The sequence below is a fragment of the Pan paniscus genome, chromosome 4 (assembly GCF_029289425.2).
Source record: "Pan paniscus chromosome 4, NHGRI_mPanPan1-v2.0_pri, whole genome shotgun sequence".
Classification (NCBI taxonomy): Eukaryota; Metazoa; Chordata; class Mammalia; order Primates; family Hominidae; genus Pan; species Pan paniscus.
Genome location: NC_073253.2, coordinates 145,735,650 through 145,763,403, shown reverse-complemented (window position 1 = coordinate 145,763,403; position 27,754 = coordinate 145,735,650). Strand labels below are relative to the sequence as shown.

The following is a 27,754-nucleotide window of genomic DNA, read 5'->3' as shown; positions in this document are numbered from 1 at the left end:
GGAGCACACCACCATGCCGGGCTAATTTTTCTATTTTTTGTAGAGATGGGGTTTTGCCATGTTGACCAAGGTAGTCCTGAACTCCTGACCTCAAATAATATGCCCACCTCACCCTCCCAAAGTGCTGGGATTACAGGCGTGAGCCACAGCGCCCAGCCAAAAATATATAAAAAATTTTTAAAAGAATATAAAAAATACAGACAGACAACCCAGGATCACTCCTATTTGGCTTTGGGGCTATGTTGCATATACCCCTCCATCTGCTGAATTATTGAATAAATGGTTTTCTTAGAATTCAAGAGAGGTTGTCTCACTGAGGCCTGGGCAGAAGGCAGCTAGGGGGAATAGTCACTGCAGATGACCAGCTCAGGGGTTTTGCCCAGTCCCTGAAGGACAGCAGATGAGGAGAGGACAGCAAATGAGAGAGCCCCAAAGAGGAAGGAAAGTACGCACCAAGCAACCTATAGCCCTCACCCTCAACCCTTAGGACTCTAAAATAAACCCATGACACTGGTCATCCGAGGTGGGTACAATTACACGGCATCTTCACTTTCTATGCTACATGTTTCTGTAATGTTCTTAAAACTCAACCAGCTTCTTTTATAAGCAGAAATAATACACATAATTGTAAAAGATAGGAGGGAGAGGCAAGAGGGAGAAGATGCCCCACCCAGGCCAGCTCAGCCCGAAAGGCCAGGGAGGGACAAGCGGCTGCTGTTGCTGCCGCTGCTGTTGTCCCCAGATGGCCTCTGCCTGGGCTGTGACTGCTCTTGTAGGCTGTTGGTTCCACGGGGGCAGAGGGGTCACCTCTGCCCCTAATGTGGGCCAGTAAGCCCACCCGCTGCCCTCATGGATGGGTGCTTTGAGGGTTTGGGTGCTGAGGAGTCCTGGAAGTTGCTAGTGAGGGCAGGGGCAGGCCCACTTACCTGTGTGGAAGAATTTCCCTGAGTAGCCCAGGTTGAAGGTGAAGTTCGGGATGTGTGCGCGTAGTTCGTTCTGTGTGTCAAACAGGGCCTAGGACAGGCAGGGGAGAAAGGAATGAGTGAGGGAAAGCCAGGAGCTCCCTGCTCTTCCCACTGAGGGCAGTGAAAAAATGTGGAAATCCCTTGTTCAAAAATTATAAAGAATGTCAAGGACGGCGTGGTGGCTCATGCCTGTAATCCCAGCAGTTTGGGAAGCTGAGGCGGGTGGATCACTTGAGGTCAGGAGTTCAAGACCAGCCTGGCCAACATGGCAAAACCCAGTCTCTACTGGAAATACAAAAATTAGCCGGGCATGGTGGCACGAGCCTGTAATCCCAGCTACTTGGGAAGCTGAGGCAGGAGAATCGCTTGAACCCGGGAGGCGGAGGTGCAGTGAGCTGAGATCGCACCACTGGAGCCGAGATCACTCCAGCCTGGGTGACAGAGCGAGATTCCGTCTCAAAAAAAAAAGAATGTCAAGAAGGCAACAGCAGGCATTAAACCACATAATGGGCTCCCTCTGAGCATGGGGCTCTGTGTGGCTGCACAGATCACATACTCTTGAAACCAGCCCTATGCTGCCGTCCGCCAGGCCTCTGGCAAGGGAAAATCTAGAATCCTACCCAGCTCTGCTATGTGTCCTTGAAAAGGCTTCACATTCCTCTAGGCCTTGGTTTCATCAAATGTAAAACAGGGATGATAATATCTCCCTCACAAGGCTCTTGGAAGAATCAAGTAAGATAACCGCATGTATGCCAGCTATTCGGGAGGCTAAGGCAGGAGGATTGCTTGAGCCCAGGAGTTAGAATCCAACACAGGTCCAACTGTAAGACCCTGCTCTAAAAAGATTAAACAATTGTAAAAAAGATATTGTACGTAAAACTGCCTGACATCTGGTAAGTGATGAAAAATGGTGGCCAATGCTACATCTGCGGTCACTGCCACTGTGAGCCTGTGTCTTCATCTATCAAATGTGGAGGATTTCTCTTTGCTGATGGAATGCAATGCTGACATTAAAGGGCCATAACCTTTCCAAGGATGGGACACTGTGCGCCCAGCAATGTGGTCTTCCCATGCACCGTGTACCCAGTACTTTTCAAGTCAATGAAGGGACACTGACACTTATGAAACAAACATACAGGTGTACTCTGGGGTTAGGACACATGAGCCACAAAGCAGCTCAGAAACCTGTAAGAGCCGCCAGGTGCAGTGGCTCATGCCTGTAATCCCAGCACTCTGGGAGGCTGAGGCAGGCAGATCACCTGAGGTCAGGAGTTCAAAACCAGCCTGACCAACATGGTGAAACCCTGTCTCTACTAAAAATACAAAATTAGCCAGGCGTGGTGGCAGGTGCCTGTAATCCCAGCTATTCAGGAGGCTGAGGCAGAAGAATTGCTTGAACCCAGAGGCGGAGGTTGCAGTGAGCAAAGATCGTGCCATTGCACTCCAGCCTAGGCAACAAGAACGAAACTCCATCTCAAAAAAAAAAAAGAGAAAAAGAAAAAAGAAACCTGTAAGAGCCAGCTATCAGAACACTTTACAAACTAAAAGTCCTGGCCCTCCCCAGTCAATGTAGTCACCACCAGCATCTTACCAGGGCAGTGCACTGCCTGGTGGACATGCATGCTCCAGCTGTATGGCCTTGGGCAAGTTACCTCAACTCCCTGAGCCTCAGTGCCCACCCCTGTAAAATGGGACTCAGAACAATACCCACCTCACAGGGCTGCTGTAAGGACCCAACGAAGCAACGGCCAGAAAGGGCTAAGCACAAGGACTCACCAAGCCCTGAATAGGCAGCTGCTATTGGTATTATTTAAATTGCGCTGTACAGCCAGTACTGTACAAGCTAATGAGGCGACATTCATGTCTCTGAAAGAAGGGCTCTGTTGTAGGCTGTGCTTGGGATTAAAGAAAAAAAAAAAAACTCTGCCCTTTCTTATTCACAAAAATGTTTAAGGCAAGTAGGATTGTGGCTGGAGAAGCACTTTGCAATCTGGACTGAGCTGAGTGTGTGAAAGAGGGTGCCTCTATTTGTATTTTTGGTTTGTATCCTATTTTTCTATTTCTATTGCTCTATAGAAATGGCTTCAAACTGCTATCATTCCTCTCACTTTAAAAATAGAAAAAATAGGGCCAGGTGCGGTGGCTCATGCTCATAAACCCAGCACTTTGGGAGGCCGAGGTGGGTGCAGCACTTGACTCCAGGAGTTCCAGATCGGCCTGGGCAACATGGCGAAACCTGGGCTCTACAAAAAACTAGCTGGGTAAGCTAGGTATGGTGGCATGTGCCTGTGATCCCAGCTACTCAGGAGGCTGAGGTGGGAGGATTGCTTGTGCTTAGGATCACTTAAGTGAGCTGTGATCCCGCCACTGCACTCCAGCCTGGGTGGCAGAGTAAGACTCTATCTCAAAAAAAAAAAAAAAAATTAAAATATGGAAAATTAATAAGAGAGGGAAATTCAGGGCTTATAGGAACACAGTGAGCCCAGGAACCTGATCTCCTCAGGCTCAACCTGACCCTGGACCACAGTCTCTCCAGAACTCACTGGACAGACAGCAAGAACCTGGGTTCCTGCAGGAGAAAATGAGCTTGGGCCACTGGAAGAACACCTCAAGTAGAACACAGAGCAATCTACCTTGCCAGAGGCAGGTGGTGGCACTGCATGAAGACTTAGACTGGAAGGCTAAAACGTTCTTTAAACAGGAGAGCCTTTAAGAGAATGGAATTTCAGGAGGAAACACAATGCGTAAAAGCAGCGCAAAGCAGCACCGCTGGAGCAACTAAGGTGGAGCCTGGAGGGCTGAGCCTGGCACCAAAACATCCCCCTAACCCCCACCCCAGCTATCCAGGCACCTATGGGAGACCCCTGGGCACCAGGAAATAGCCTGAAAACTTCCCATTCACCCCATCTCATCATTTTATAGCTGAGGCTCAGGCATGGGAGGGGACCTGCCCAAGTCACCTAGTTCATTAGGGTCAAATTAGGACTCGATTCAAATTAGGTCTTAACTCCCCAGACAGTGCCTGCTCCCGAATGTCATCCATTCTGCTCTTCTCTAGAGGTGTAAGGAAGAGCAAAGTTCACTCCTGACCAAGGCAGGGCGATGAATGCCACCAGGACCCTCCTTCCAGGCCCCAGGGCCAACCCCTACCAGAGATTTCAGAATTCCTCTTACAAGTCTCTTTTTAAAGCCTCCTGCTAACATCAAAGACAAGCCTGGGTTTGGTGCTAATATGTTTCTAACACTTGCTAATCTCCTATAAGAGAGGATAGGCTGTCAGCAGGCAGCAGAATGTCTCTAGAATTTAATCCCCCTGTTTTGTTTTCATTGGATTTATTGTTATGGTTGCCCTCTATTTATGGCAACTGATCCGGATTTCCTATTTACACTAGGATGCCATCTCCTTTGCGAATAAGTTTAAATAAAATAGTGAGTAGATGAAAACTGTATTTTAAAGATTGTTTAATGGTCTTAATTTGTAGGCTGTTTCTCACAATGACAGTTCACATGTGTGTAAAATCTTGTGGTCTGCAAAGTACTTTTACACAGTTTTGTTTAGTAAAAACTTTTTTTTTTTTTTTTTTTTTTGAGACAGGGTCTTGCTCTGTGGCCCAGGCTGGAATGCCATGCACAGTCATGGCTCACTGCAGCCTCAACCTCCCAAGCTCAAGCAATCCTCCTGCCTCAGCCTCCCAGATAGCTAGGACTACAGGACTACTACCACCACACCCAGCTAATGTTTTATTTTTTGTAGAGACAAGGTCTCCTTATGTTGCTCAAGCTGGTCTCAAACTCCTGGGCTCAAGCAATCCTCCTCCCTTCGCTTCTCAAAGTGCTGGGATTACAAGCACAAGCCACCACACCCGGCCAGCAAACCTTTTTTGAATTAAACACATGCATTCCACTGTCTACTTACACCTCAGTTAAAATCTGCCTCATGCATGATTCAAGCTCTCATCCTTATTTTAAGAGTTTTGTAGGTGCTCTGACATTAACATAAACATTTTTAAGAGTTAAAAATCATATTTAAATTAAAGGCAGACAAACAGCATTGTACAGCTCCCATCTTTGTCTGGATGTCTTCTTCCATACATATTATACAAACTTAAACTCCACATTCCAGATGCAAAATTCCTCATATTCAATACTTCAATACAACAAAGTTTTATTTTTTTAATTTTTTTGAGACAGAGTCTTGCTCTGTCACCCAGGCTGGAGTGCAGTGGCACAATCTCGGCTCACTGCAACCTCCACCTCCTGGGTTCAAGCGATTCTCCTGCCTCAGCCTCCTGTGTAGCCAGGATGACAGGCACACGCCACCACACCTGGCTAATTTTTTTTTGTATTTTTAGTAGAGATGGGGTTTCGCCATGTTGGCCAGGCTGGTCTCAAACTCCTGACCTCAAGTGATCCGCCTACCTCAGCCTCCCAAAGTGCTGGGATTATAGGTGTGAGCCACCACACCTGGCCAATGCTTCGATCAAGTTTTAAATGATACTTGCTTCTAATAAGACAATTAATAAGAACCAACTGGCAGGACAGGAAGCAGAGTGGGACTGTCTTTTAAGTAACTCCCAGCATAGGGGAGATGCAGACAGGGCACACCCACGATGGGGCACCTGAAGGCTGAAGCTTGCCAGGCCCCACCTGCCTTGCCCGGTCTAGCACCCCCAGCCATACCTTCACGTCCTCCACCTTCATGCGTGTGCCCTCCTTGCCCACGAAGATGTCATCAATGTCCACCAGGATGTAGCGGTCCAATGGCAGGGAGAGGCGCTTCCCCGTGAGGAAGGCCACGGCATCCACGAAGACGAGCTTGTGCAGCCAGAAGTTCAGGTTGTTGCCAAATAGCACGCGCTGGATGCCGTCGTGCAGGCCCAGGTCCTGGACCACAGTGGCGTGCAGTGCAGCATGCAGGCCGGCGTCTGCGCCCAGGTGCGGGATGGACTCAGACGAGCGCGTCTTGGCCAGCAGCACTGGCTCATAGGTGGAGTGATTTGACTGGAACACCGTCCAGTCCTCGCCGGGGAGCACACCTTTCTCCACCTCGCTAGGTCGCGTCACGTAGAGCAGCGGGGACTTGGGGTTGATGCTGCAGTCCTTCAGGCCCAGGTTTGAGTGCAGGAACAGGGGGAAGCCCTTGAGCTGCGCACTCAGCAGGCTGTTCTCATTGGCCTGCAGTCAATGGGGGGCAGGAAGGGGAACAGAACTGTCACATCCAGAACCCCAAAGGACACAGTCTCTCACATGTGGACCATAACAGTGGTATCAATATTCACCAACATTCATGGAGGGCTCACCACCCTGGCCCTGCGCTCCACCCTGCACAATAATATACTCACAAACACACGACTCACTTACCAAAGCCAGGCACTAGGTGCTGTGCACTTTGCAGACAGGAATGCTGTTAATCCTCCAATGACCCCAGATGGAGACACTGCTCTCATACCCATTTTACACATAGCAGACAGAGGCCTAGAGAGGCTAAACCACACAGAAGAAAATCTAGCAGTTGAGAACATGAATCCTGCTAGACTGCCTGACTTTGGGCAAGTTATATCACCTCTCTGTGCCTCAGTTTCTGCTGTAAAATGTGGCTAAGAACAGAAAGTAACTCCAGGAGTGGTAGAGGATGACCAGTATCAATACCGGCAACGTGCTCAGAATAGGGCCTGTGGCATGATCAGAAACTGCTCATTCAGTCCTCACATCAGCCTGCGTATCCCACTTCACAGGTGTGGAAACCGAGGCTTGGAGGGGCATGCTGCCCTCAGTAGCACAGTGGTTGGGAGGAGCTATGAATCACTGCCAAGAGGTCGAGCCCTAGCACCCACACACCTAACCATTAGGCGTGGTTGCCTGGGGTTTCCAAACTGCCTCTGGCCACGCAACCTTTTCTTCAGGAGACATCTTATGTGGATGCCAATGCAGACGTTCAAAGAGGAGGTTTCTGCTGGGGGTGCCCCATATGCCCCTAGCACCCCAGAGGCCACTCCCTCACTATGGTGCCTGCCCGGTCATTGCCATCAGTGGTGAAGTCTCTGCCTCCCTTCTCTCAAGGCATGTGGCTGCTCAGCTCCCTGGAAGTCTGAAGACAGTGTGCCCCAGTCCCCTCTTCCTTAGGCTCACAGCCCCTGTTCCTTCATGACCTTCCTCACCCTCTCAGCCACCTGCCCCTGAATATGGTACAATTTCTCCTTGTTCCTCTGCCAATTCCATTCCGTCTTCTTGGCCTGACAAACTCCTGCTCATAATTCACACCCAATGCATATACCCTCTTTTCTGCACTGGCCTCCCTGAGACCATGTTAAAGCCTCAGCTGCAGCATTTCTCACCTCAGCAGCAATATTATATTTTCAGCGTTCTATCTCCCACCAGCCTGCAACCCCTTAAGGTTAGGGGCTATGATGTTTCACCTTTGGACCCCTAGTGCCCAGCTTGATACCCAGCAGGAACACACACAATTCAATGCAGAACTGGATTTTTAAAAGGAATAAAAGAGGAACAGCCAGCTCTCTAGTGCCTGGCATAGATAGACGCTCAATACAGGTTTCATCTGTTCATTCCACAACTATTTGCTGTGTCAGGCACTGTTTTAAGTGCCAGTGATACAGTGAGAAAAACAAAGACATGGCCCCTGCTCTCGTGAACCTTAAAATCAAGGAGGGAAGAGAGACATTCACTGAAATCACAGGAATAAATATAAAACTTCAGTGTGGCACATGCTACACAGAGGAGGTTCATATTTGTGGAACAGTAGATTACTGGGCACAGTTAGTGGGCTCAGGAGGTCTCCTGGAGAAAGGGACTTTTGAGCTAACATTTAAAGAACAAACAAGCACAAACAAAGGGAAAGGTAGAGGCCAAGAATAGCAAGTGCAAAGGCCCTGAGGTAGGACAGGCCTCAGCATGACCAAGGAATAGCAAGAGGGCAGCCGAGTGACCAAGAGGGAAAGGAGGAGATGAGGCAGATAGGTCAGCTGGAGCCAGGCCTGCAGGGTGCTGGAGGATTGAAGCAGCAGCAGGAAGCCCTCAAAGACTCCATCAAAGGATGACAGGTTCTAATTTGCATTTTAAAAAGATCCATGTGGCTGCTGCCTGGAGAGTGAGTGGGGCAGGGCAAAGCAAAATGAGTTTGGAGGGGGAGATGGGGTCATGTGTGGGGCCCCCAGGAGAGCTGCTCAGGGGGCACACACAGGGGTACACAGGTCAGTGGCGGGGGCGGGGTAAAGTCTCAGCTGAGCCTGAGCCCGCTGCAGAGCTGTACCTGTCCAGAAGAGTGCCTTTCACTCATCTCCTCTAATTCCCAAAAAGGCTCTGCAGGGCCCTGGCCTCGTAAACCACATTAAGTAGCCTGCATGTGATTCTCCAAACATCAAGAGTACTTCCCCACCCTGTCCTGAGCCAGCCTGGGGTGCTGAGGCCCAGCGCACAGCCCAGTCCTCAGCTACCTCCCCAACTCCAGGCTGCTCACGACTCCTAAGACAGCCCTGACCAAGGATGGGAACTACTTGGGCTGTGTGGAGACAAAAGCGGTAGGGGCCAGAGACATTTCAGGCCTTGTCCATTGCCTGCTGAGGCCTGGGATGCCACACTGGACCGCGGGTGCTGAGGGATCCCATTTCAAAGTCCCGACCCTGAGCTGACTGCCAGGTGCTGGAGGCTCAGTCAGCTGCCCAGCCATCCAGGAAGGGAGGAAGCCAAGTCACTGATGGCCTATCCATTGGCAATGAAATGAACCAGGCAAGAAGGGAATGGAGGGCCTCAGCACCGAGATGCTGGTCTCACTGCAGGCCTCACCCCACAGCAGTGGAAATCCCTCTTGCTCCTCACCACTGAGTACCCACTCCGGAGACACCAAGTCTTCCAATGGGGTCCCCCAGGCAGAGGGAGGAGGAGCCCTGATTCGGGAACGCAGAGGTGGAGGCCAAGCACAGACCTCACCATTACCTGGGGGACCTTGGGAATCCTACATCTCCTCTCTGAGCCTCAGGCTCCCTGTCAGTACATTTGCTCCTGTGGCTGGGTTAGAAACAACAAGCTTGACTGTCAGATCTTGGCTCTATGACTTACCACAGGTTGAGCATCTCTAATCTGAAAATCCAAAATGCTCCAAAATCCAAAACTTTTTGAGCACCAATGTGACCTCTAAAGGTCATGCTCAAAGGAAATGCTTATTGCAGCATTCTGGATTTCAGATTTTCAGACTAGGGATGCTCAACTGGTAGGTAGAATGCAAGCATTCCAAAATCTGAGACACTTATGGTCCCCAGCATTTCAGACAAGGGACACTCAACCTGTAGCTATGTCATTCGGGACAAGCCATTTAACTTTTTGAACCTCAGTTCCTTATCTGAAAATAAAGTGCCTACTTCACAGGATAGCTGTGAGAATTAGCCATGAAATGCCTGCAAAGCACCGAGCTCAGTGACCGGGACACAGTAAGTGCTCAATGAAAGAGGTCAGGTACTCCTTGCCAGACCCCTGCCAGGGTGTGTTTAGCCCCAGGTCACCTGGAATTTCAAGGTTGAGGCATGACAGTGCCAGGAAGTAGGGATCCAGATGAGGATGACCCTATTCCCACCACCCTCCAGGATCTCACAGGGGCACACATTGGTCAGGGCCACAAGATGGACACAGTGCTACCACTGCTGTTTACTGAACCTGGAGATGACAAAGCACGATAGCTACCATCTATTGAGTGGCTCCGGTACCAGGCAATGGGCTCAGTGCTCCCCACCCACTGTCTTGTTTTCAACACAGACCAGTGAAGCAGCAGCTGTAATTAGCCCCACTTTGCAGATGAGTTGAGCATTTTACCCAAAGTCACTCTGTTTCTAAGTGACAGAGAGATTTGAACCTGTCTGGACTTTTAAGTCCCTGCTCTCACACTGCCCTGGGAATCCAGCATCAGTGGGAATTGGAAAATGAGTTTTCAGATCCCTGGAGCCCACAGACAATCCCCACTTGGCAAGCCCAGCACACAGCGGGGAAGTTGGTCTTGCAGAAAGAGTGGAAAGATGTGCCTTGACCACCAGAGGGCATGCATTTGAGCAGAAAATCACAGGCCTCTGCTCAAAACCAAGGATAGTCTTGTCCTAGGCAACAGGGTAGGAAGAGCACCAAGTCCTGGAATTACCACTGGTCCCACGATGAGACTCTGAACATGTCCGCACCCCTCCCTAGGCCTCCTGTTCACCTTCTGCAGAGCAAGGAATTGGGGCCAGACAGCGCCCAAGCTCCATTGTACCAATTACGCCCAATGGCCACAGCCCACTGCCTGGTCCCCAAAGACTGTGGGAGCTCTGTGCACTGGGTGTGGCCTCTGATGTCACTTCTCCTGAATAAGTGGTATGTGAGGCTCCTGGACTCATCACATCGTGGTTAAGACTAAGGCCTCTGGGGCCGGACTGCTTGAGTTCAAATCCCAGACCTATACTCATCAGAGGCGTAGGCTTGGACACATTGCTTATCCTCCTTTGCCTCAGTTTCCTCCTATCTTAAATCAGGCTGCTAGCCACCTGCCTTGGTGTGAAGTGCGTGAATCTGCACAACGCATGTAGACGGTGCATGGCACTGAGTGAGCACTCAATAAACGTCAGCCTCCTGACGCTTTTCAGGCCTGGGACTCTGAATAGAACTTAACGAAGTTCATGGCAGGAAAGGGTACAGAGTCCAAGAGAAAAGAGACAAACAGACAATGGAGATAGTCTGACTTGATGTCATTGTAAAGCCATAAACCAGGCCAGCGTTCCCCTGAGGGTGCTCTGTAAAAGAAAGGGTTTTGTGATCAAGCCAGTTGAGAACAAATCTCACTGGTTGCTCTACTGCAGGACTTCTAAGGGCCTTCAAATTCTTGGCTCACAATACCTTTCAGTGGCAGAGCTTCCTGCTGTATTAGGGTGTGAAAGAACACGCCATGAGAAGCCCTCCAGGAGACAGGGCCCAGTGCACAAGTGCATCAGGAAGGCCTGGCACAAACGGGCACCCAGCAGCGGACACAGGCCACTTCTGACCCATCTCCCGCTCCTCCTCTCCTGGCTCACACCAAGCAAGAGGCTGCTTTAGGACTCGTGCACTTAACGTCCCTTCTTCCTGGAAGACTCTTTGCACAGAAAGCCACATGGCTCCTCCCCTCATTTATTTCAGGTCACTTTATCAAAGACGACTTTCCTAAAATAATGTCAAGCTCCCACCCCCACTACCCTCTGTGTCCTTTCCCTGCTTTGTTTCTTTTTGTACTGATCACACCTGCCCCATCCTGTGTTTATTTGCTCACTGCCTGTCACCCACCCACTCCCATAGCACTGAAATGCCAGCTCCATGACAGCAGGGACTTTGTCCACTTCGATCACCGCTAGCACAGGACCACAAACACTGTGAGTGCTCAGTAAATATTTGTTGAATGAAGGAACAAATTCCCTGCCACCTTCAAAGCATCCAACTAAGAGTCCCAGCTAGTGTCTGCTTTCATCTTGCAGGTCAGACTTCTCTGACCACAGCCTCTGGATCCCCCACCCACCATTCCCAACCTCCCCCCGCCAAGGACAGATTCTCTGTGACACCCTTTCTGCAAGGACCCCAATCCCGGCGGTCATTCTGGAAGCCCCATAAAGCCCAGAGCAGCTCCCCATCTGCCAGTGGGATTTCATTCTCCTCTTTCTCCTCATGCAAATGGCTCTGGGTCAGGAGGTATATTAACGCCATACTCCACCACCACCAAGAGGGAAGAGCATGGGATAAAGAGCCCAAACTGTCTATGTCTAGGTTCAAATCTCGGCTTCTCCACTTACAGGCTGCAAAACCTCACACAAGTAACTTAACACCCGGAGCCTTGGTTTGCTCATCTGAAAAATGGGTGCACACGCCCTCCCTAGGGGAGATTGCCTTGACAGGTTTTGGGGCACCTAGCAGAGCATGCTCCTCCGACTTCACACTTACTCTGTGGCCTCCTTTAGGCAAGCACCTGCTGTGTGCTGGACCCCATGCACAGCAGGCGATCCCCCTGGCACGCTCCCCTAATATTTACAAAGCACTTGCCAGGCAGTGGGCACCGCATGCTCCCAGTGCTTTACATATACTCACTCATTTAACCCTCCCAACAACCCCAGGAGGCGGGTGCTACCATTACACCCATTTCACAGATGAGAATTCAGGCACTGAGCTGGAGAGGGGGCTCTGAACTGCTCAGGGACCCTGCTTCTTGTGTACCTTGAAGAAGCCAATGATGCCCACGCCGTAGGCCACACAGTACTTGTCCAGCAGCTCCCGGTTCCAGGCGTCCAGGTTGACATACTTGAGGATGTTCTCATAGATGATGAGGGCGAAGCGGCCACGGCCCTTGTCAGTGAGCGTGGGCATGTCACCCTTGCCCGGCGCAATCTCTGTGCGGTATTTGAAGCGGCTGGACTCCAGGATGGCCACCACCTCCTGGCCCAGTTGCGAGTAGAGGCTCTCCACAAAGACCAGCACCAACGGGTCTGTGCGGGAAGGGGTGGCTGCCTGCACAGGCTTGAGTGGCAGCAGGCGACTGGGGGCCACAGGCGGCGGGTCCCCGCAGTCAGGCTCGGGGGCATCCGCCGAGGGCTCCAGGCCTCGCTTCCAGCCATATAGGTAGTAGGCCGAGATGAAAACGCTGAACAGGCAGAAGATGAACAGCAGGAAAAGGACAGCCTGCGGGGACACGTGCCGACACAGCCTCCGGAGGCATGCCAGGGCAGGCATCCTGGCCTCCGAGACCTTGGCCACCGGAGGCCCGGCCTGCCCTGGCTACCCCAAGGCCCCACACAGGAGGAGACACGAGAATCGTCCACTGACCAACAAATTCACAGAGACTTAGGAAGCGACGCCCTTGTGGGGCACTGGGAGTGGAGGATCTGGGCCCCCAGTCCTTCCTCCCAGCCAGGGGCGCAGTCCACAGGCTGGTCACGCTCCTTCCTTCCTCCGCGCCCCTTTATGTCACCATGGCAAACCCCCGCGTGGTCCTGTGCAGAGCAGAAGTGCCCCAGGGCGTCAGGGCCTTCTGGGGGTGCAGGGCAGCAGGCCAGAGGACACTGGGCAGGCCCGGGGGTGCTGCATGCCGCTCACTCCGTGGGGCCCACGGGGCTAAGGCTGTGGAGAGTGGAGAGAACAGGAGTGTCAGAGTGCGGGCTTCAGGGTTCAGCTAACTGTGGACACACAGGAGCTGACCTAGGAATGCCCAAATGCAAGTACGGCTGCCAAACCAAGGTTGCATGATTTGGAGCAAGCTCTTTAATATCTCTGAGCCCCAGTTTCCCTACTTGTAAAATGGGGCAGACAATAAATAATATGAACCCATCTCATAAGGGGTTGGAGGATTAAGTCCAACAACGTTTGTAAACGACTTAAAGCAGTACCTAGCATATGGTATCTACAAATTGGAGTTGCTATTTTTGATCATTATCAGAGTCCAAGACTAGGCCAAGAAAAATCCAGGAGCAGGACGGATGGGGAGAGATGATAAACATTTGCACAGCCTGGGAACTAGAGGTAGAATTCTAAATCACGACTGAATACCACATCCTCACCATATTCCATTCCCTTCCTAACCCGTTGCTCTCTTTGAATGAGCCCAGCAGCCCCATATGATAGATGAAAAGACTGAGTCTCCAGCCAAGGAATGAAGACTCAGAATGAAGCCAAGCCAGGATTCATTAGCAGGCTGCAGGGCATGTGTGCCTTAGCTGTGTGAGAAGGCCTCAGGTGACCATTACACCTTTAAAGCATCAGTGAGCTAATCTGTAACACCAGCACCCCTGTAGCTCATGGCTGTAGCTGAGCGTTAAGTAAATATGTCTGAGGAGCTTGGCACAAGAAACATGGCAGCTGTCATATTTGCCCATAATGCAACCAGGTATCTCTCATCCTGGGGGTACGTACCCACAGGTGCACACAGCAGCCCAGGACAACAGATGACCAAATAGCCTTCCTGAGGATCACCATACTGCCACCACAGGATGCAGAGGGGAGGCCTCCCCTGCCCTGGACCTTCTGTCCACCCAGGCAGCCATAACTCTGGGTTCCAGCCTCCCCCTCAGCCTGAACCCCCCGCACCCCCTGCACCCAGGCCACGCCTCCTGTACTCATCTCACTGGAAAGAGTTAACGAAGACGCACATACACGACACAAAGGCCCCAACTGTCTCATCCCAAACAGCAACCCCAAACACAGTCTACCAGTCTCCCTTAAATAGTAATGAAGTCACAAGAAGTGAGATTTCCCAGCAACCCAAGGAGCAACTTTCTTTTCTTCTTACTTTTTTTTTTTGAGGCAGAGTTTCACTCTTGTTGCCCAGGCTAGACAATGGTGCAATCTCGTCTCGCTGCCACCTCCGCCTCCCCAGTTTAAGTGATTCTCCTGCCTCAGCCTCCTGGGTAGCTGGGATTACAGGCATGAGCCACCATGCCCGTAGAGACGGGGTTTCTCCATGTTGATCAGGCTGGCCTTGAACTCCTGACCTCAGGTGATTCGCCGGCCTTGGCCTCCCAAAGTGCTGGGATTATAGGCATGAACCACCACGCCTGGCCCCCAAGGAGCAACTATCAGTCACAGCAGCTCAAAGCTAGAAGGAGAGTTGCCCAGGTCTAGATGGAAGGTGTAAGAGCCAGGGCTAAAGAGGCCAGGGGGGAATTCAAGGCTTGGGCCCAGCCTAGAGGGTAAAGATCTTTGAAATCCCTTCCAGCTCCAAGACTATATGATGTGCTCAGCATGGGTACAGCATGCTCCAGACCTGACAGCTGCACTTCCAGGAATTTATCCTAGAGGTATTACTGCAGAAGTGTGTAAAGATTTTTCCACAAGAACACAAATCCTAGTGCTGCTTATAACAGCAAATCCCAAACAATGGGAGATTGTATTTAGGAATTATAACACAAGGGTCGGGCGTGGTGGCTCATGCTTGTAATCCCAGAACTTTGGGAGGCCGAGGTGGGTGCATCACTTGAGGTCAGGAGTTCAAGACCAGCCTGGGCAACATGGTGAAACCTCATCTCTACTAAAAATACAACAACTAGTCGGGCGTGGTGACACACACCTGTAGTCCCAGCTACCCAGGAGGCTGAGGCAGGGGAATCACTTGAACCTGGGAGGCGGAGGGTGCAGTGAGCCGAGATCACGTCACTGCACTGCAGCCTGGGCGACAGAGCGAGACTCTATCTAAAAAAAAAAAGAAATTATAATACAAGCATATGATGAAATCCTAGGCAGCCATTTACAATATGTTGGAGAAGGACATGTATTGACATAGAAATATAATTACCGTATGTATTGTCAAAGTCAAAAACATTTATAAAACAGTTTGTACGTGCGGTCATAATTTAGTTAAATATTTTTGGGCATAGGCTAGAAACTGGTGCTAAATGCAAAAAAAGAAACATTAACAGTGATTATCTCTGGGTGATTTTTATTTCCGCTTTTTGTTTGTGAAATGAGGAGGTGACTGGGACAACAGGTCTGGTCTCAGCTCTGCCATGATGCACTATGTGGCTCCCTCTGGGCTTCCTGCATGTTACAAGGGGGTTGGGGCAGGTGATCTCCGGGGGCTCCTTCACCTCTGATATTCTACATTTCAGTGCCAGTACCCTGAGGAACCAGAGGCAGCCAAGAAAATAGGCATCTGCAATGCAGGGGGAAAAGTGTGACAGACGGGGATGGGATGGGGGTTTGGGAGAGCTCAGGGGTCCTTAACTCTTCTGGCAGGGGGAAGGAGGGGACAGGGAAGGCTTCCTGGAGGAAGGGTACCTAAGCTGACCAGAAGAAAAAGTAAGGGTTGGGCAGGGGTAGACAGAGGAAATGGCACATACCACAGCTTGGAGATAAGAGCATGTGTGGCACTTTCCAGGGACTCCCTGCAATTCTAGCTGAGAGCAGGGCAAGAAGGAGCAGGCGTCCTGGGCAGAGCCAGGAAGGCTGGGGTGACTGGTCCTGTTTACACTCAGGGTACCCAGGTGTCCCATTTACCATTGATAAGGGCAGCCTGTGGCCGCAGCCCAGCCCCACCCCTTGGCCTAGGGCCAGGACAGAAGCACAGTGGATAGGAGGTGGGGATGCCCTGATGGCGCCCTGCCCACGTTGGCCACCCAATCCCATGGAAGCGGAGGAGAGCAGCCACCAGCCACTCCTCGCAGGCTTGAGTGCTGTGGTCAGTGACCCTCTATCAGATTAACAATCTTTCAGAGTGTGAATGATGCAGCTCAGAGTCTCAGGAATGTGGGAGCCACGAACCCCTGTGGGAATCTGACATTTTTCAGACATAAAAAATATGCACATTAAAAAAATGCACACGGTTGCCAGAGGTTGGGGGTTGAGAGTATGAATCAGCGGAGCAAAGAGAATTTTTTTGGCAGTGAAACTACTGTGTATGAGACGACGATGGTAGATACATGTCATTATACATTTGTCCAAACCCACAGAATGCATACTACCAGAGGTGAACCCGAAAGTAAACTATGGACTCTGGGTGATAATGATGTGTCAATGCAGGGTCATCTGTGGCAACAAATTTACCACTCTGGGTTGGGCACAGTGGCTCACACCTGCAGTCCCCTGACCCTGGGAGGTCGAGGCAGGAGGATCACTTAAGGCCAGGAGTTCAAGACCAGCCTGGGCAATATAGCAAGACCCCCATCTCTACAAAAAAAAAAAAAAAAAAAATGAGCCAGGTGTCAGGGCATGTGCCTGTAGACCCAGCTACTCAGGAGGATCACTTGGGCCCCTGAGGTCAAGGCTACAGTGGCCATAATTGTGCCACTGCATTCCAGCCTGAGCGACAGAGCGAGACCCCATCTCAAAAAAAAGAAAAGTACCACTGTGGTGGGGGATGTTGATAATGGGGGAAGCTGTGTGTGTGTGCAGGGGAAGAAGGCATATGGGAAATCTCTGTATCTTCCTTTCAATTTTGCTGTGAATGTAAAACTAAAAATCTAAACAATAAAGCCATACACACACACACACACACACACACACACACACACTAGAAAATGTCATAATGGTGTGGTGGCTCACGCCTGTCATCCCAGCACTTTGGGAGGCCGAGGTGGGCAGATCACTTAAGGTCAGGAGTTTAAGACCGGCCTGACCAACATGGTGAAACCCCATCTCCACTAAAAATACAAAAATTAGCTAGGCATGGTGGCAGGCACCTGTAATTCCAGCTACTCGGGAGGCTGAGGCAAGAGAATCACTTGAACCCAGGAGGCAGAGGCTGCAGTAAGGTGAGATCACATCACCATACTCCAGCCTGGGCAATAGAGCGAGACTCCGTCTCAAAAAAATATATATCATAATAATTTCAAGGAGTTCAGAGCCTCCCTGCCACCCATCCACAGACCTAAAGTCCTAGATTGATGGACCCTACTGGTTACACGTGCAGACTAGAGCCAAGTGGCTTCGATTCAAAACTAAGCTCCACCACTTAGTAGCTATGTAATCTTGGGCAAGTTATTTAACTTCTCAGTGCCTCAGTTTCCTAGCATGTAAAATGGAAATTCTACCTACTTCCCAAGGTTGTGAACATTAAATGAGTTGATACATAAGATGCTCAGAACCACGCCTGGCACAGAGCTGCTGTTATCACGCACCCCTGTTGCTTATTTAACATACTTATGACAATCCCTCACGATGTGGATCACAGCTTAGCTCACGAAGCACTTTCAAGCTCATCCCTCTCTTGAGAGTCTGACAGCCCCAGGACTCAGGCAGGGGAGGGCAGCTCATTTCACAGAGGGAGAGCAAGGGCTGAGGCAGGCAGGCACCACACACACTTATTACACAGAGGGCCAGGCAGCCAGGGCTGCCGTCCTCCTCTCACAGCATGTCTGAAAAGTAGCCCTATCTTTGGAGGCTGCGGCCCTTACTGGGAGCTGGCTGGCTGCCTGGATAGAAGCCAAGAAGCTGAAGATAAGGCCATGGCAAAACCCAGGGCAGAGGGAGAGCAAGGTAGCCCCTGTCCTCAGAGAAGGCCAAATACCCTGGGGTGGGGGTGGGTGGGGGGAAGCCAGTTGCTTTGTAGCAAAGCGCCGGCCACTCAGCTGGCTGGCAAAGGGGGCTTCCAGCACAGCCCCTCTGCAACCCACTCAGAGGCTGCCACCCTCCACCCAAGGCCCTCCTCACCCGCCTGCACTCCAGAACTCCCGTGGCTCAAGAGGTAAATAACTGAGGGGCTTCTAATCCCCCTGCAGCCACCAAGGCCTCAAGGACAGCTGGGGCTGAGGCCTCAATGACCCCCACCACCCTGGGCCTGCTGGGCCTTGCAGACATCACCAGCAGTTTCCCCTAAATTCCAGCCTCACCCAGCCAGTCACCAATCTCGGGGAAGCATTGAGGCTTTTGCTGATGAAATTCCCATTGCCTGGAATGCCTCCCCGGACCCCTTGGGACACTTACTCATCTTTCAAGATCCAGGTTCCAAAGTCATGACCCCTCTGAAGTCATCACCAACCACTGCCCCCTCTCCCACTCCTAAGTCTCATTCCTCAGGCTCCCGCCTCATCCCCACTCCACGGTGCAGAGGCTGAAAACCAGGACCCTGGAGCCCAAACAAAATGCAGACTGTGCTCTTTGGCTTGCACAGTATTTTTCTTTAATTTGGGATTTGTTAGCAACATTTTTAAATCAGGAGATTTTACATAAAAGTCAGAACTTCTAACTTGTCTCTAAAGAGGGCAAGTTCTGGTGACACTGGGCACACATCCTCACCTGCCACCATCAGCTGAGGCACTTAGAGTGCCAGCCTCAAATGGGCCGTGTATCCTGCAGTTAACACCATCAGCATCTCTACGTACAGTCTCACAGCCAACCTCTTTCCTTCATTTGGCTTCCTGCCCAGCCCCTGGGTGCACCTGAGCATGTGGTCTGTGCAGATTAAACTGGGGGCATTCCTGCACATGGCTCTACCTCCTGTAGCCTGCAGATCTGTGGGGCAGGACCAGGGCTTACTGACCTCTGCACAGGCCCTCACCAGCACCCGGCACACACAGCCCTCAGCACAAAATAGTGTCCTTTCTTCCTCCTCCCCCAATGCCCGGGTGCCACTCAAGGGCAGGAACCAAGTCTGATTCATCGTGGAAGCTCCCACTTTTCCCAGGGTCAGGTCCTTATTGAATACTCAGGATATGAATGAATGAGCAGCTGTTATTATGTCCAATTTACAGATAAGGAGACAAAGACTTCAAGGTGAAGTGACTTGCCACAGTCACATGGAAACCACCAAATCTTGACTCCAATGGGTTTCCTTCCTGACTTTGAGTTTGGTCTTTCATTCCTCCCTGAAACCCAAGGGTTTCTACAATAAAAATAACACCAACAACATTATAATTATCATCATTATGAATACTGCCATACTATGAGCCTGGCACTGTGCTAAGCACTTTTTTTTTTTTTTTTTTTTTGAGATGGAGTCTCACTCTGTCACCCAGGCTGGAGTGCAATGGCACTATCTTGGCTCACTGCAACCTCCACCTCCCAGGTTCAAGCAATTTTCCCACCTCAGCCTCCCAAGTAGCTGGGATTACAAGCACCCACCATCATTCCCGGCTAATTTTTGTAGATATGCGGTTTTGCCATGTTGGCCAGGCTGGTCTTGAACTCCTGACCTCCGATGATCCACCCACTTCGGCTTCCCAAAGTGCTAGGATTACAGGCGTGAGCCACCACGCCCAGCCAGCACTTTTTATACCTCATTTCATGTAATCCTTACAACTAATATTGTTATCCACATTTACAGTTGAGTAAAATAAGGCTCAGAGAGGTTAAGTCACTTGCCCAACATCACACAACTGTTCAGTGGCAGAGCTGAAATGTGAACCCAGACCCCATGGGTGGGAGATAACTCCAGAGCCTGCAGAGGAACCTTGGCTTGGGGTAGGCAGGGGCATGAGGGGAACCTCAGCCACAAAGGCCAGTGGCCCACAGCCCTCAGCCAGGCTCCCACTGCACTCCCCTAGCCCTAGTCCCAGCTTTCCCTGCCAAGGTGCTGAGGATAATGAATGAGATGCTCTGGTCGTCATGGAGACGCCATGGCAACGCTGCACTTTCGGGAAATACCACGGTAACCGTGGCCACTGCTCTGGAGTTGAAGTCACTCTATCTAACATCCCCACCTGAAAATGCTGCCCCAGACCCATAAGAGAAAAGGGGCAGAGGTACAAGGGCCTTCTTACAGGAGCAAGCTGTCCAGAGACTGGGATCAGGGAAGGGGGTCCAGCTTGGGCCTGTGATGAATGGGCGGGCTCCAGGAATGAGACCAAGAGCTCCATAAGAGCAGGTATGGAGACTGAGCAAGCCATGCCTTTCATGGTGAATTGTGCCCAGTAACCCAACTCACATGTACACCATGCCTACTGTGCACCAGCAGGCCTCCTTAGAAGGGCTGTGCACACCCTTCTATTTCACTCTAGTGGTGACAGCTAGCCTAACAGTTAAAGGCCGAGACTGGAGCTAGCCTGCCTGAGCTTGAATCTTTGAATCTTTTCTTTCTTTTTTTAAGAGTCTTGCTCTGTTGCCCAGGATCACTCCAGCCTTCCCCTCCTGGGTTCAAGCTTCGAGCGATTTTCAAGCCTCAGCCTCCTGAATAGCGGGGATTACAGGCACCTGCCACCACGCCCAGCTAATTTTTGTATTTTTAGTAGAGACGGGGTTTCGCCATGTTGCCCAGGCTGGTCTCGAACTCCTGACCTCAAGTGATCCACCTGCCTCGGCCTCCCAAAGTGCTGGGATTATAGACGTGAGCCACTGTGCCCAGCATATTTTCATTTTTTGAGACAGTGTCTTTCTCTGTTGCCCAGGCCGGAGTGCAGGGGCACAATCACACTTACTGCAGCCTCAACTTCCCATGCTCAAGTGATCCTCCTACCTCAGTCTCCCAAGCAGCTAGGACTACAGGCGTGTGCCACCATGTCCAGCTAATTTCTTAATACAGACAAGGTATGCCTATGTTGCCTAGGCTGGTCTTGAACTCCTGGTCTCAAGCAATCCTCCTGCCTTGGCTTCCCAAAGTGCTGGGATTACAGGTAATTCCTGGGTGCAGTGGCTCCCAGCTGGGGCTTGAATGTTGGCTCCATTATTTACCAGCCTCATGACCTTTGTGCAAATCTCTCAACCTCTCTGAACCTCAGTTTCACCAAATCTAAAATGGGGTTTATACTACTTATCTATCTTGCAGGGCAGCTACCAAGACAAAGAGAGATGAGGCATGTAAAACTCTGAGCTCAGTGCCTGGCACATGGTAATGTAAGCTAATAAAATGATTACTCAGTAACAGATTTGGAAAGTGAGGCTCAGGAAGGAACTGGCCCAAGGCCACATATCAAATTAGTAGTGAATTGAGAAAGAGAGAGGAAGGGAGGCCAGGCTGACGCCAGAGGGAAGGAGCAAGAGAATGGGATCCAGGAAGGAGGTTCGAGATCTTTCTGGGAGTGCGGAACAAGCAAACGACCTGTTTCCTCATCCTGTATTTACTGAGCACCACTAGGTGCCAAGCATGCCACTAGGCACTGAAAATGCAGTGGCGACCATGACCTTCCCACAAGGGTTTCTAGAGGTCTCTGGAACCCAAGGTTTTATGTCTCTGGTACGACATGGCTGCAGTGAATGGGGGAAGGTGCCCACGGCCCTGAATGCACACCCAGCCCACATTTTATTTCCAGCCTAGGTCACTCTTGACAATGCCCTCTGTGGACCACACACTGCTCCCTGCCCCCCCAACACACACACCACACTCACATGCACATGACAGGCTCAAATGGCATCATCATAGGCATCTGGGCCACATGCACATGCGGTGGGGGCTGAGAGGAGGTCAGTGCAGAAAGAGCTCTGCCCGCAACCTCAGAAGGATGTGAATGGGTGGGTACCTGGACTTGGGCAGGGACCTGAGCAGCGGAGGGCGTAGCAGTGGCTGCAGGCCTGGGGAACAGGTAGCCCCACATGCACCCAGGGCCACTCCCCATAGCTGATCCAGCCCCTCCCAGCCAGTCACACCCCCAGCACAGTCACATCATCACCCCCACCCAGCCACACCCCACAGCTTCCCAGCTCCACCAGCCACCCTACCACAGCCTGCCCCACCCACCACATCCAGCTCAGCAAGGAAAATCCTCCACATTTGCTTCCCAGCTGTGCGGGAGTTTCTCCAGCGTGATTACATCCCTGGGAGGCCGAGACCAGAAGCAAATCCCTTCCTCTGCTGGAATCTGCTACATGCCCCATCCCCCATCACCCCCACAGTGCTGCCTGGCCAGGAGCCAAGCTGCCACCTGTCAGTCACCCCAGAGTCCAGGACCACCACCACCGGGAAAGAGACTGTTGGAGGTCTGGCTCAGAGTCGCAGGGCCACAGAGAGCACAGTCTACCCTGCAGTAAGCCCCTGGGGACACTGAGACCCAGAGAGAGGAAAGGACCTCCTGGCCTTGTGCCATCTGGTGTGCCCCACTCTCATTTACCTTGGTCCATTTTCTTGTCCATTAAAACCCTGTCCCTCCTCCTCCAATGCCAGCCTCAGCAGGGAGGTGAACAAGCCTGCTCTGGATTTCTAAAGTCCTGAATGAGCTCCCCTGCTCCACATCCCACCATGTAACACCAGGTATCAGTTGTTCTTGCAACTAGAACGCGGGGCTCCCAACTTCACTGAAAGCTTTCCAAGGCACAAGCCGTCTCCTACCCACAGCAGGTACTCAAGAGCCTTGTGCCCTTGCCAATTACCTTCCCCTCTGTGAATCTGCTACGTGGCACCTCCAAGCTAAATGCATTAATAACATTAACTTCCATTTATGAGACATGCCATGTCTGCGTTACATGCCATTATTTCAATCTTACCACAGCACCATGACCTAGATTCCCCCTATTATACGGATGAGAAACTGAGGCCCAAAGAGGCCAGTCACTTGCTGCAGCCCACAGAGCTAATAAGGGGGTGAATGGGAACTTCAGCACACAGCTGCTGGGCTCCAGAGCCTGGGCCCCTCATCCCCCATCTCCGCAGCCCCTCTGTGATCACCTAAGACAGCTAACACTTGCCAGATGCCCTGCACATCCCTTTCTCCATTCCTTTTCAATAGTTTTATGTCTGTGTTTGTTTTCATCCATTTTATATGTGTTTTAGTATCACAAGCAGCCTCTAGTAATCTTTCTTGGAAGTAACTTACAGATCATCCGTCAATCAACAAGGAAACAAAGCATTAAGCACTACTGGTTCACTCCCTGGTTCTCAACTTGTGAATCTGTTCCGGGTTCCCTGGCAGGGAAGGCCCAACAGAAAACCTCAGGAACTTAGACCTCACTTGTTGAGAATGTGTCCTTCTTCCAACAGGGCCTGAGTTGCGAGTTTACCTTTGTACCAGCTCTGAAAAAAAGGGCTTACTGAGCAAACATACCAGACAGCCTGGGGGTGGGGCTGTGTGGGGAACACGGCAGGTCACCTGCCACCCTCCCGTCCCAAGGACGGGACAGTCCTGACAGTCCCACTGAGGCTCTTCACGCACACCAAGGCTGTCAGGTCCATCACACAGAATGTTATGCAGTGGCCACAAATCTTCCCAAAATGGGGCTCTCTGCCCACCCTATCCCCAAGTCTGCCTATGACAGAGTCAAATACATCCAGAACTATTTTTTTCTTAGGCTCAGATCACAGACACTCAAAAGGAACAAAGCAGCATATCCCAACACATACCACAACCTCCCTTACTGGCGGCCAACATTAAGCTCCTGCGAACATCTGGGGCTGTGCCAGGAGCCTTCCCTGCTCCACCACGCTCAATCCTAACACCCTGAAAGAGGTGTCACTGCTATGAGCAATTTGCAGACAAGGAAATGGAGGCTCAGAGAGGGTAAGCAACCGCTCGAAGTCACACAGCTGGGCAGAGGTGGAGCTAGGATGCCCCTCCCAGCCCACCCCACAGCCCCTGTTCGTGACCCTTCTGCAGTCCTACTTTCCACACCACTCCCAAGCCAGGTCTGCAGCCCAGGAGAGAGGCTTCCTGGAGGCGACCAGGCCCAGGGCTGCTGACCCAGCTTCTCTAGCTGAGCTTCAGCCTCCCGGGAAAGCCTGCACTGCAGAGAGGTGCACCATGGAACCCAGCAAGGCAGGACTTCAGCCAGAGGGTCCTCATGCCCCCATCAGACACCCCAATATAAGAAAGGGGGATGGCGGCTCGGGGCGGTGGCCCCTGCCTGTAATCCCAGCACTTTGGGAGGCTGAGGCGGGTAGATCACAAGGTCCAGAGATCGAGACCATCCTGGCTAACACGGTGAAACCCCATCTCTACTAAAAATATAAAATTAGCCAGGTGTGTGGCACACGCCTGTAATCCCAGCAACTCCAGAGGCTGAGGCAGGAGAATCGCTTGAACCCGGGAGGCGGAGATTGCAGTGAGCCGAGATGGCGCCATTGCACTCTAGCCTGAGCGAAACTCCATCTCAAAAAAAAATAAAGAAAGGGGGGCCACCTCCTGCCCCAGGCAGAGGCCTCATGCTAAGGAAGAGGCAGGAGCGAGGGTCAGAAGCAGGAGATCTCAGCTAGCAGGGCACCGCAAAGGACAATGGTGAGCACCTCGCCTCATGGCCTGGCATGTGCCAGGCGCTCTACCAAGCACTTCCCAACCCTCACTTCATTTATTTGTCATTTGTGCCCAGTGAAGTAAAAATAATTTTATCACACCCTGAGCTTCTCCCCTATCTGCCTCCCCTGCAGAGGAGCTGGGAAATGTGGGTCACCACTAGCCCCCACCCTCCTGCATGCCCAACTCCAGGCCTCAGATACACCCTGAGAGATTCCAAGGCACAGGCAGACTCAGGGGCCTCCATCTCAAGGATGCAGAAGCCAAAATCCATGTGGGCCTGGAAACCACAACAGCCTCCCAGTCCTTCCCTCCCAGTCATCCCCTTCCTCTCATCAGGGGATGAGAGATCATTGTCCCCTGAATGAGCCAAGCTTCCCCAGCTTGTGAGGTCAGGCAGAATGCTGGCAGGAAGACAGAGGCGGGGGGGTGCCACAGCCTCCATCACTGCCTGTGAGTCTCTGGGCAAGTCCCTTCCCTTCTCTGAGCCTCAGTTTCTGCAACTGCAGCGAGGGGTATGGACTAGAGGAGAAGTCTGTGACCTTCTGGGGGTTATAGAACCCTTTGAGAATCTAATGATGGCTATTAGCAGATTCTCTCCCCAGACACACAAATTCAGAGTGGTTGTGACTGGCCCCCATCAAAAGCCAAGTTAAGAACATGGAAATTCTCTAGGGGCCTTCTGGCTTTGACAAGCCATGGCTCTCACAGTCTAGACAGGACCAAAGCCACAAACACATCTGAGAGCCCTGGGATCTCACCATTCCAGCTTCCCCCGTGGCCCTGAAATAAATCTTTAAACTCTTGGACCTGCTGGCTTCAGGTGGATTTGTGGACATGCCCAGGTGTCTGGAGAAGCCACAGGAGAAACTGAGCCCTTCCTTCCCATCCCTCAGCCTCCTCCTCCTTCTCCTCCATCAGGAATCTGCCAGGTCAGCCTAGACCTCTCCCTGGGGCAGTTCCGGGAGCTGCTTCTGATCTGGAATGAAGGCAGGACCCAGTGCCAGGTTCAAGTGCCAGCCTGTACCCCCAGATCCCTCCTGGGGACACACACACATACCACACACACACACACACACACACACACACACACTCAGATGGACCTGGAAGGACTGGACAGGGCAGGGGGCCAGGGACAGTGGTCAGAGTGGACAGGAGCCAGCGAGACAATGACCAGACCCAGACCCACCGGAGCTCCAGGCAGTGGCGTGCGGTTCCTCTTCACTTCGCCACGCCCTCTCGAACGTCCTCTCCTTAACACGGCTGCACCTAATCCCAGGGCCAGGAAAAATGGCATTACTGTTGGCCCAGTCCCCTCCCCAGGAGAAAGGGAAGGCAGAAGCAAGGGAGGGAGGTGGCCCTAGAGCACCCTGCGCCACCAACCACGTTCCTAGAAACCTCCACGCCCCTTCATGCCACCTCCCTTGTCAAGGCCTCCAGCCCCTACCTCCTTAACCTCAGAAAGAGGATGTCCTCCCCCGATTCTGCCCCGTGCCCAGGGACCACTGGCACCTCGCCTGCCTCACCCAAGCCCTGCCTGGAGGAGCCTTCCACGGGAAAGGAAAAAGCATGTCCCTGACCCTCATGCTAGTGGGTCTTCTGACCCTCTCAAGAGAGGTAGCAGCCAACAGCAGGAGGAGCACTCACTGGCAATAAGGATAACTGGGTGCTGGTTCCAGCCCTGGCCCTTCCCCCTCCAGACCTCAGTTTCCCCATCTGTCCTGAGAAGAAGAGGAAGGACTAGTATGCCCAGCTGGTGGGAAAAGTGTCTATGATGCTGGCTTTTGGCCCCTGGCCCCACCCAGCTCAGCTGCCAGGCCCTTCCCTGTGCCCCACCCTGCAGAGAAGGAAGAAAGGTGACCGGCAAAGGTGTGGAGGGTGTTAAGAATCCATGCTGGAGCCTCAAAGTGCTAGAGCTGAAAAGGGTCCTACAAAGACGAGACCCAGAGAAGAGAAGCAACTTGGCCACGGTCACACAGAACACTGGAAAAGGGCCAGGCTGGCCAGGGCTTGCTTCTTGACAGCAAATGCTTAAAAGCACCCAGCTGAAAAGGTATTTGCCTTCTTAGAGGATGCCAAGGAGAGCACAAGGCAACCTGACAACAGTAGAATTGCAGGCTCTGAGAGCTGCAGTTAAAAAAAAAAAAAAGGTATGTTTGTACGTGGGGCTTAAGGATGGAGGTTGGGCTGGCTTTCCAGGCTCCTCATGTCACACCACGTGGGTGGCCAAGGGTCCTGCCAGCCACAGGGAAATCCTAGGAGCCCCTTCCAGGGATTAGCAGCTTTGGCCACCTCTCAAGAAGTCACCTAAGGCCCAGCAGGCAGGCCCAGCAGTGGTGACAGAAAGAATGGCTCAGATGGACACTCCAAGACTAGCCCACTCTGGAAGATGCCAGAGCCTTGGAGAGACTGAAAATCCCCCAAGCCCCGTGGCCAGTGAGGACGGAAGCCAGGTGGGCTAGGGATAACACAGAGGAAGGGAAAAGCTTTGAGCCATCTGGAGCCACAGAAGCCCCCTAATCTCCTAGAGGCCTGGTGGGCACAACACAGGGCCTGCTGAGACCAAGGAGGCTTCACCGAGGGCCCACATGAAAGCAGCCAGTCCCTGTAGACTTGCTGGGGCTTGTCATCAAGACAAAAGCTGGCCACCAACACGCCTTGGGGTATTAAGGGACTCAAAGTACTTACATGGAGGCGCAGCTGGCAGGGGGAGGGGGCAGAAGGTGGGGAGAGGTGGGGGCAAGTGGGCCCGGCTTTCTCTAGGACACAGACAACAGCTAGAGAACAGAAACGTGGAGCAAAAAGCACTGGGTGACCTACTTCACAGAGGCTCCTTTTAAAGAGGAATAGGAGGCCTCAGCGAGACTCTAAAAAGTACCTCGCGGGGGTCCAGAACAGTTCATGGGGCCAGGAGACCAGGGTTCCAGTCCTAGATCAGGAACTCACCCAGGACTAGGCTCAGGTGAGGCCCGCAAGGAGCCTTTTAGAAGGCGCTCACTGCCAGGTGCAGTGGCTCACGCCTGTCATCCCAACACTTTGGAAGCTCAAGGCAGGTTGACCCAGGAGTTTGAGACCAGGAGTTCAACACCAGCCTGGGCAACATGGCAAAACCCCTTCTCTACAAAAAAAAAATTACAAAAATTAGCGTAGTGGCGTGTGCCTGTAGTCAGTTATATGGGAGGGCTGAGGTGCAAGGATCACCTAAGCCCAGGAGGTTGA

General features: G+C 51.9%; 1 protein-coding gene across 23 annotated transcripts in view; it reads right to left on the bottom strand.

Moving 5' to 3' along the window:
* Window positions 1–27,754, bottom strand: part of NDST1 (N-deacetylase and N-sulfotransferase 1) — a 73,504-nt gene that overhangs the window by 23,878 nt on the left and 21,872 nt on the right. For 8 of the 23 annotated variants that reach the window (XM_055112784.2, XM_034960794.3, XM_034960796.3 and 5 more), the window contains 3 exons: window positions 12,177–13,076; window positions 5,646–6,140; window positions 927–1,014 (listed from right to left, as the gene is read on the bottom strand). In XM_055112784.2, the coding sequence (XP_054968759.1) occupies window positions 927–1,014; window positions 5,646–6,140; window positions 12,177–12,689 (1,096 nt within the window). In that variant the 5' untranslated portion in view covers window positions 12,690–13,076. Of the gene's footprint in view, window positions 1–926; window positions 1,015–5,645; window positions 6,141–12,176; window positions 13,077–15,018; window positions 15,141–25,724; window positions 25,805–27,754 lie in introns of all 23 variants that reach the window. The other 15 variants (XM_034960795.3, XM_055112786.2, XM_057302362.2 and 12 more) reach the window with 3 other exon arrangements.